Source organism: Carcharhinus amblyrhynchos, chromosome 33 (genome assembly GCF_965287045.1).
Source record: "Carcharhinus amblyrhynchos chromosome 33, sCarAmb.v2.hapA, whole genome shotgun sequence".
NCBI classification, from domain to species: Eukaryota; Metazoa; Chordata; class Chondrichthyes; order Carcharhiniformes; family Carcharhinidae; genus Carcharhinus; species Carcharhinus amblyrhynchos.
In genome coordinates this window covers 12159569-12168180 of record NC_137356.1, presented here as the reverse complement: position 1 = coordinate 12168180, position 8612 = coordinate 12159569, and the positions used below count along the sequence as shown (strand labels likewise).

The window sequence follows — 8612 nt, the reverse complement described above, 5'->3', positions numbered from 1 at the left end:
CAAAAATACAAGCATTGTTACACTGACCCACAAGGATATACAGATACACAGGTCCAGTTACAGCTGGGTACAAGCACACCAACGCAGCAGCTACAGAAATATATATATCTTTCCTTTATTTTTCCATGAGGTTGTTTTGCCAACATTTGTTACCTTTGAACTGAGTGTCTCGCGAGGACATCTCAGAGGGCAGTTAAGAATCAACCACATTGCTGTGGCTCTGGAGTCACATGTAGGCCAGACCGGGTAAGGACGGCAGATTTCCTTCCCTAAAGAGACATTAGTGACCCAGACGGGTTTTTACAACAATCGACACTGGTTTCCCCTTTAAACATAGAACCATAGAATCCCTACAGTGCAGAAAGAGGCCATTCAGCCCATTGAGTCTGCACTGACAATGATCCCTATCCCCATAACCCCACGTATTTACCCTACTAATCCCCCTGACAAGGGGCAATTTAACATGGCCAATCCATCTAATCTGCACATCTTTGGACACTAAGGGGCGATTTACATGGCCAATCCCCCTTACCTGCACATCTTTGGACACTAAGGGGCAATTTAGCACAGCCAATCCACCTAACCTACACATCTTTGGACACTAAAGTTCTGGCACCTTCCCAGTACTGAGGGCTCTGCACTTGCCAGTCTGCACATATGCTCTCCTGCACGGTGTCACAGGGGTTAGCACTGCTGCCTCACAGCACCAGAGACCTGGGTTCAATTCCTGGTCTTGGGTCACTGTCCATGCGGAGGTTGCACATTCTCCCTGTGTCTGCGTGGGTTCCTCTGATTTCCATTTTTATTCACTCGTGGGACATGGGTGTCGTTGGCTGGGTCAGCATTTATTGCCCATCCCTAGTTGCCCTTGGAGGGCAATTGAGAGTCAACCACATTGCTGTGGCTCTGGAGTCATATGTAGGCCAGACCGAGTAAGGACGGCAGATTTCCTTCCCTGAAGGAACATTAGTGACCCAGACGGGTTTTTTCTGACAATGGTTTCATCAGTAGACTCTTAATTCCAGATTTTTTTTATTGAATTCAAATTCTACCATCTGCCGTGGTGGGATTCAAACCCGGGTCCCCAGAACATGAGCTGAGTTTCTGGATTAATAGTCTAGGAATAATACCACTGGGCCATCGCTTCCCTTACTCCAAGGATGTGTAGGGCAGGGGGATTAGCCAGGATTAATGGGATAGGGTGAGGGGGAAAGGGCCTGGTTTTGATGGGCCAAATGGCCACCCAACCCCCCCCCCCCCCCCCCCCCCCACCCCTGATCAGGGCCTGGTTTGGATTCTGTTCCAATGGGCCAAATGGCCACAGTAGGGACTCTGTGGCAAGGCAGAGATCAGTCAGGGCAAGACTCGTGCTTATTGGACTTGGTGATGTTTGGTTGTGACTTTGACTGGCAAGGGTGGGTGCTTGATGATGGCACCATGTCAGATAAATTCATGGCATGGTGTCAAGTACAAAGGGAGACGGTGACCCCTCTCTCCCCTCCCCGGTTTCCCTGGTGTCTCCTGTCATGGGGACTGTTTCGTTGAGATAGCCCCTTGGCTGGGGGCCTTGGCAGTCTGTTTAACTTGTTACACCTCTGGCTGGAGTCTCTGAGCAAGCATTCTGTTTCAGTGTGGTTTATTGTGTGGCGCTGAGTTCCTGCCCCCTGGTGTGCCAGTCTGAGAAACCTCAGCCGCTCTTTAAAAGGGAAATGTGGGGCAAGTGCTAATTTCAGCACAGAGCCAGCCCAGCCAAGGGGGGGGGATCTCTCCAGGGACACATGGCTCCGGCTTTCCAATCCCGTGCCTGTGAGATGGGAGTGTCATGTTTATGGACACAGTCAGACCAGGACAGGTAACGCCACCTCACCTTCCCTCTGCCCTTTCCCATGAGGATCCCAGCAAATCCTCACACACGGAAAACTCTCTGTCCTCAGATGCTCCCTGGACCTGCTCCTTTTCTCCAACACTTCCATTTATTTGGCCTTCGTTCCTTGTTTAAACCAGGCCTGAACAGCACAGTGGGAGCGTGTGGGCAAGCTCAGCTCAGTGCCTGGTCGCTGCGACCTCATTTACTGAACGTATGCTCCCCTGCTTGGCTAGCTCGCTAGGTGCTTGCAAATTCCCTCGCCCCCTGACCTAGTTTAGCCTGTGCAGACATCACGTGTGAGTCTGTGGTGTGACCCACCCCCACCTTATCCCTGCTTCCCAGGGCACCCAGGAAGGTACCTTTCGGATTAGAGGTGGACATGTCTTCTCGGTTAGAGATTGACCTGGCCTGGGATATGATCATATCATCCCTGCAGTGCAGAAGGAGGCCATTCGGCCCATTGAGTCTGTACCAACTACAATCCCACTATTCCTGTAACCCTACCAATCCCCCCTGAAGCTAGGGTCAATTTAGCTTGGCCCATCAACCCAAACACGCACATCTTTGGACTGTGGGAGGAAACCGGAGCACCCAGAGGGAACCCACGCAGACACGGGGAGAACATGCAGACTCCGCACAGACAGTGACCCAAGCCGGGATTCAAACCCAGGTTGCTGGGGCTGTGAAGCAGCAGTGCTAACCACTGTGCTACCCGTGTTTGCCTGAGGTACACTGAGGGAGAAGTTAGCATGGTCAATGCACCCTAACCAGCACAGTCTTTCGGACTGTGGGAGGAAACCGGAGCACCCGGAGGAAACCCACGCAGACACGGGGAGAATGTGCAGACTCCACACAGTCAGTGACCTGAGGCCGGAATCAAACCCGAGACCCTGGCACTCTGACGCGACAGCACTAACCACTGTGCCACCGTGATGTGAGAACTTCCTTATTATTACACCGAACCACTGGGCCACACTTATAGAATCCTACAGTGCAGAAGGAGGCCATTTGGCCCATCGAGTCTGCACTGACCACAATCCCACCCAGACCTTAACACCATAATCCCAGGCATTTACCCTAGCTAGTCCCCCTGACACTAAGGGGCAATTTAGCACGGCCAATCACCTAACATGCACATCTTTCAGACTGTGGGTGAAACCAGAGCACCCGGAGGAAACCCACGCAGACACGGGGAGAATGTGCAAACTCTGCACAGACAGTGATCTTGAGCAGGGAATCGAACCCGGGTCCCTGGCACCGTGAGGCAGCAGCGCTAACCACTGTGCCACACTGCCATGCAGATTAGGTGGATTGGCCACGGTAAATGTGCAGGGTTACAGAGTTAGGGTGGGGGAGAGGGCCTGGCAGCGTCGCAGCAGACTCGATGGGTCGAATGGCCTCTTCTGCACTGTCGGGATTCTATTACTGCTGGCCAGATTAACCATCCCCTGAAACCCGTTGGCCAAACCCATTGGCGATCTCCATTGTTCTCCACTAATACAGCACTGGGATCAAATCCAGATTCAGCCAACACGGAAAAAAACCTATTGTTTTTTTTTAAATTCTATATTCTTTGTAAGGTTTGTGGTGATCTGTGATGTTGCTAACTCTGCTCACTCCCCGCTGTGTCCAAACGCACAAGAGTTTAATTTTAGCCAGGAGCCTTGTTGTGCGCACAGTTAATGCCACTGACCTATTTCTCTGTTCTGGGCAGACAAAGACTAGGTTACACCAGGCAGCCCGGACTCAGTACTGTTCTTGGCTTCTCTGTGTTTCAAAACCGAGGTTTCTTTTTGATTACGAAGCGTGTGGGCAATCTCAGCTCAATGCCACTTACTGGCTGCTGTGACCTCATTTACCGAACGTATACTCCCCTGCCTGGCTAGCTCGCTAGGCGCTTGCAAATTCCCTCGCCCCCTGACCTAGTTTAGCCTGTGCAGACATCACGTGTGAGTCTGTGGTGTGACTCTCCACCCACCACTCACTGCTTTTCCCTGTTTCCCACGGTACCCAGGACAGTTAGGAAGGTACCTTTCGGATTAGAGATGGGCATATCCGCTCGGTTAGAGATTGACCTGGTCTGGGATATGATATCATCCCTGCAGTGTAGAAGGAGGCCCTTCAGCCCATTGAGTCTGTGCTGCCTACAATCCCACCTGGGCCCTATTCCCGCATTCCCAATCTCCCTGATGCGAGGGTCAATTTAGCTTGGCCAATCAACCCAACTCGCATACCTTTGGGGGAAACCGGAGCACCCGGAGGAAACCTACGCAGACACGGGGAGAATATTACAGACTCCACACAGACAGTGACCCAAGGCCGGAATCGAACCCGGGACCCTGGCGCTCTGATGCAACAGTACTAACTATGGTATCACTGTGATTACTATTACACCTTGAATGTCACCATCATCATCCTATCACTGACCTGAGACTGCAAGGGACCAGGTGGCACGGTAGCACAGTGGTTAGCACTGCTGCATCACAGCTCCAGGGACCTGGGTTCGATCCCCGGCTCGGGTCACTGTCTGTGTGGAGTTTGCACATTCTCCTCGTGTCTGCGTGGGTTTCCTCCGGTTTCCTCCCACAGTCCAAAGATGTGCGGGTTAGTTTGATTGCTAAAATTGCCCCTTAGTGTCCTGAGATGTGTAGGTTAGAGGGATTAGCAGGTGGGATATGGGGGTAGGGCCTGGGTGGGATTGTGGTGGGTACAGAGCTGATGGGCCGAAGGGTCTCTTTCTGTACTGTAGGGCTCTATGATTCTATGAGACGGGGTCACTGAGTGCATTTAAAACAGAGATAGATCGGTTCTTGATTGGTAAAGGGGTCAAAGGTTACGGAGGAAAGAGAATGGGGTTGAGAAACGTATCAGCCGTGATCAAATGGCGGAGTGGACTCAATGGGCCGAATGGCCTAATTCTGCTCCTATGTCTTATGGTCATTCTCGATCGATAGTTTCCCTCATCTTTTCTCTTTCAGCGGTTTGACGGCGGAGTATATGAGTGAATATTAAAGTTGAAGTGTTTTGTGTTCCTCCCAGGTCGCGCCAATCCCAGGACTTGGCGTCGTGACAAAATGGCGGCAAGCATCAGTCCCAAGACTGACTCTTAGAAGCGCTGGAAGAAAACTCAGGATCCTTCTTTGCCAGCGAGCTTGCTCGAGTCGCCTGGATCACATCCTCCTCCGACCCCTCACCCCCCTCAAGAATGGAATCCGGCTACTATTCCGAGATGGAGAATCTGGGCTCGGCACCTCTCTGCCTCTCGGAGGCTCTCGGCCCTTACCACGAGGCCTTGCCCCAACGCCACCGCGCGGCGAAAGGTCGCCCCGGCAGTTCCAGCCGCAGGAAGCGCGAGTTCATCTCCGACGAGAAGAAGGACGCCAGCTACTGGGAGAAGAGGCGCAAGAACAACGAGGCGGCCAAGAGGTCGCGGGAGAAGAGGCGCCTCAGTGACATGGTCTTGGAGAACCGCGTCCTGGCCCTCAACGAGGAGAACGTGCGGCTCAAGTCGGAGCTGTTGGCCCTCAAGCTGCGTTTCGGCCTCATCACTGCGGCCGCCTACACTGAGAAGAGTCGCCAGCTGGCCGGTGCCTCCTACTACAACAGCTACGCCAACAGCCCCGGCCTACTCCTCAACTCGGACTCCTCGGAGGCCGAGCACTCCAGCCGAGGTAGCGGCTTCCTGCCCGCCAGCCGCTATTCGCCCCGGGGCTCGCTCTCCGACTACTCGGACGGGTCGTCGAGCGCGGGGGACAGCCCGGGGCCCGCCGCCGCCCCCGGGGACTTCAAGCGGGACGAGGACCCCGGGGCGGCCTGCAGGGGAGGGGAGGCGGCCTCGCTGCCCGGGAGCTGCGACGAGGTCGAATTCGTCAACTACAAGGAGTCGGCGAGGTTTAAGCTGGCGCCCAGGGACGCTCTCCAGTACGGCGGGGGGCAGGAGGAGGCCCGGGGTCACCCTGCGCAGCCGGAGGGCTTTCAGACGGCGCCTCAAGCCGGCCAGACGGCCCCCGCGGGCCACGGGGCGGGTTACACGCAGCTTCCTCGACCCGCGATGCCAGCTAAATCCGCCGCCGGGCTCCGTGAGCCACCTTCCTCTCTTGGCTTGGCGCCGCACTACCCTCGCGAGGTCTCGGGCACCGAGGCGCAGAGGGTACACAGTCACCCACCGCCAAAGGAATCGGTCATCGAGGTTTTGAAGCGGTCCCCCTTTGAGAACCCAGCCGGCTCGTTCGGAGCGTCCGGAGCTCCGCGTTCCCTGCCCTCCGCCGGCAAGGAGGGAGAGCCGGAAGATCCCGGCTCCCAAAATCCCGACCGCCAGCTCCCCCCGCGCTCCGGTGGGTTCCTGGCCGAGAGGCGGGAGGCGTCGGAATGCCCCTTCGCCCCGCGGTCGGTCATCGAGGCCCCGCGGGCCACGGACAAGCTGGGAGCCCTCTCCGAAGGTTCGGACAGCGAGAGTCAGGAGAAGGCCGACAGCCCGGCCTACGACCCGGCCCTGCCCCCGGGAGGGCCCCAGGAGGTCAGGAGGGCCGCTCTTCCCCACAAGCTGCGCCTGAAGGCCAGAGCGATGGCCGCCAGCGAGCAGCAGGGCAGCGGGCAAGACCGTCCGCCACCGCAAGCCAGCGACCCGGGCCTGCGGAGAGGCCTCTTCCAGCAACAGCCCGCTCTGGGGGGGTGCGTCGCGAAGGATTACCTCCCCGTCACCGGCCAGTGGGGGAAATCGGGCCTCCTGGACATGAACGCGTTACCCTGCCTGGCGGGGGGGCTGAATGACTTTGAGGAGTACGCCTCCCTCGGGAGTGACATTCCTCGGAAACACCAAAGTGCGCCGGCTGCCTCGGGCCTCCACGCGGTCAAAGTGGCGTGCTTGAAGGTCTTGGAGCGGAACGCGGCGCAATCTGCCGAGAAACTATCTCTCCGCGAGAGAAACCAATTAGTCAGTCCCACTGAAGGTTGAGGGGAAGGCGGACAAACACTTTGTCACGGAGGCGTGGACAGCAATCAGTCCGAGCGACCAAGACTATTTGGTGGCAAAGTGAGCGGGGGGGGGGGAACGGGGAGCAATCTCCTTGGATACCAGCACAAGGTCAAAGGCCGCAGGACAGGCATAGCTCAACGATAGGCCGCATTCCGATCCCTCAGGGGGTGATCTGAGTTGATCAGATCACAAGGACACTTGAAGGGTTGACTCGAAATTTCGAGGTCCCACCAGCCCCGTGGGCCATTGAGGGCCCGAAAGGGAATAAAACACAAAAAACCGGTCTGTGTGACAAAACCTCACCTCAGCCACTTGCCGTTCTGGCGACCAGCCGCGCCACGCTAATTTGCTTCCCCCGCCTTTCACTGCTGCTCGGAACTCGGCCCAGTTGTCTCTTGTTCATGAGTTGGAAAGTTCGTGCAATCACACAATCCCTACAGTGCAGAAGGAGGCCGTTCGGCCCATTGGGTCCGTACCAACCACAATCCCATCCTATCCCTATACCCGCCACACATTTACCCTAACTTGTTCCCCCTGACACTAAGGGGCAATTTAGCGTAGCCACCCAACCTCCATTCCCATAACCCCACAGGTTTACCCTGCTAATCCCCTGACACCAAGGGACAATTTAACATGGCCAATTCCCCCTAACCTGCACATCTTTGGACGGTGGGAGGAAACCAGAGCACCAGGAGGAAACCCACGCAGACACGGGCAGAACATGCAAACAGACAGTGACCCGAGGCTGGGAATTGAACCCGGGTCCCTGGCGCTGTGAGGCAGCTGTGCCACCGTGCCACCCACAAAGCATCCCTATCCCTACGTTCAAATCCTATTGCTATGAAGGCCAACATACCATTTGCCTACGTCACTCCCTGCTGTTCCTGCATGCTTACTTTCAGTGATGGTTCGAGCACTCGAGGAGGCCATTTGGTCTGTCCTGTGTATGATAGCTCTTTGCAGGATCAGGCCTACCCATTCCCACTCTGCTGTCTTTCTCCGTGAAATTGAATCTTTCTTTCTGACAATTATCCATTTTCCTTTCTGAAAAGCCACAAATAAATCTGCCTCTGTCGCACTCTTCAGCAGGGCTTTTCAGATCCTAACACGCGCGGAGAAAAAGGAAATTTATTCCACACATCACCATTGCTTCTTTCACCAGCCATCTTCAATCGATGTCCACTGGTTCTCCCCTGGTGAACGGCACATGGTTTCTCCCGGTCTACTCTCTCCAGCCACCCACTTAATCACCTCCATCTCCTCTCAAGCTCCCCTTCTCCAGGGAAAACATTCCAACATCTCCAACCCTTCCACTCAACTTCCTTTTCCCTTGGAACCGCTTGGAATCTAATCTCTGTAACGCCACATTTACCATGGCCAATCCATCTGACCTTTATCTTTGGACTCTAAGGGGTAACTTAGCATGGCCAATCCACCTAACCTGTACATCTTTGGAGACTAAGGGGCAATTTAGCATGGCCAATCCACCTAACCTGTACATCTTTGGACACTAAGGGGCAATTTAGCATGGCCAATCCACCTAACCTGCACATCTTTGGAGACTAAGGGGCAATTTAGCATGGCCAATCCATCTAACCTGTACATCTTTGGAACTGAGTACATTTGAAGAACTGGTTAATACCCCGTTGTGAATTGGCCTTTCCTGAGATATCACCTTCTCAAAGAGGTCTAATTCCATGGGAAACAGGACCACCTCCAGCCCCTTATCAAATTGGACCGCTTCTCTTTTTTTGTTGCCCGCTGCCAGAC

General features: G+C 55.0%; 1 protein-coding gene across 6 annotated transcripts in view; it reads left to right on the top strand.

Annotated features, from left to right (window-relative positions):
- The window catches only part of LOC145361027 (uncharacterized), a 15937-nt gene extending 9060 nt beyond the window's left edge, over positions 1-6877 (top strand). For 5 of the 6 annotated variants that reach the window (XM_080216568.1, XM_080216570.1, XM_080216569.1 and 2 more), the window contains one exon: positions 4907-6877. In XM_080216568.1, the coding sequence (XP_080072694.1) occupies positions 5073-6821 (1749 nt within the window). In that variant the 5' untranslated portion in view covers positions 4907-5072 and the 3' untranslated portion in view covers positions 6822-6877. Of the gene's footprint in view, positions 1-3516; positions 3895-4906 lie in introns of those variants that run through there. The other variant, XM_080216572.1, reaches the window with a different exon arrangement.
- The last annotated feature ends 1735 nt before the right edge of the window (positions 6878-8612 follow it).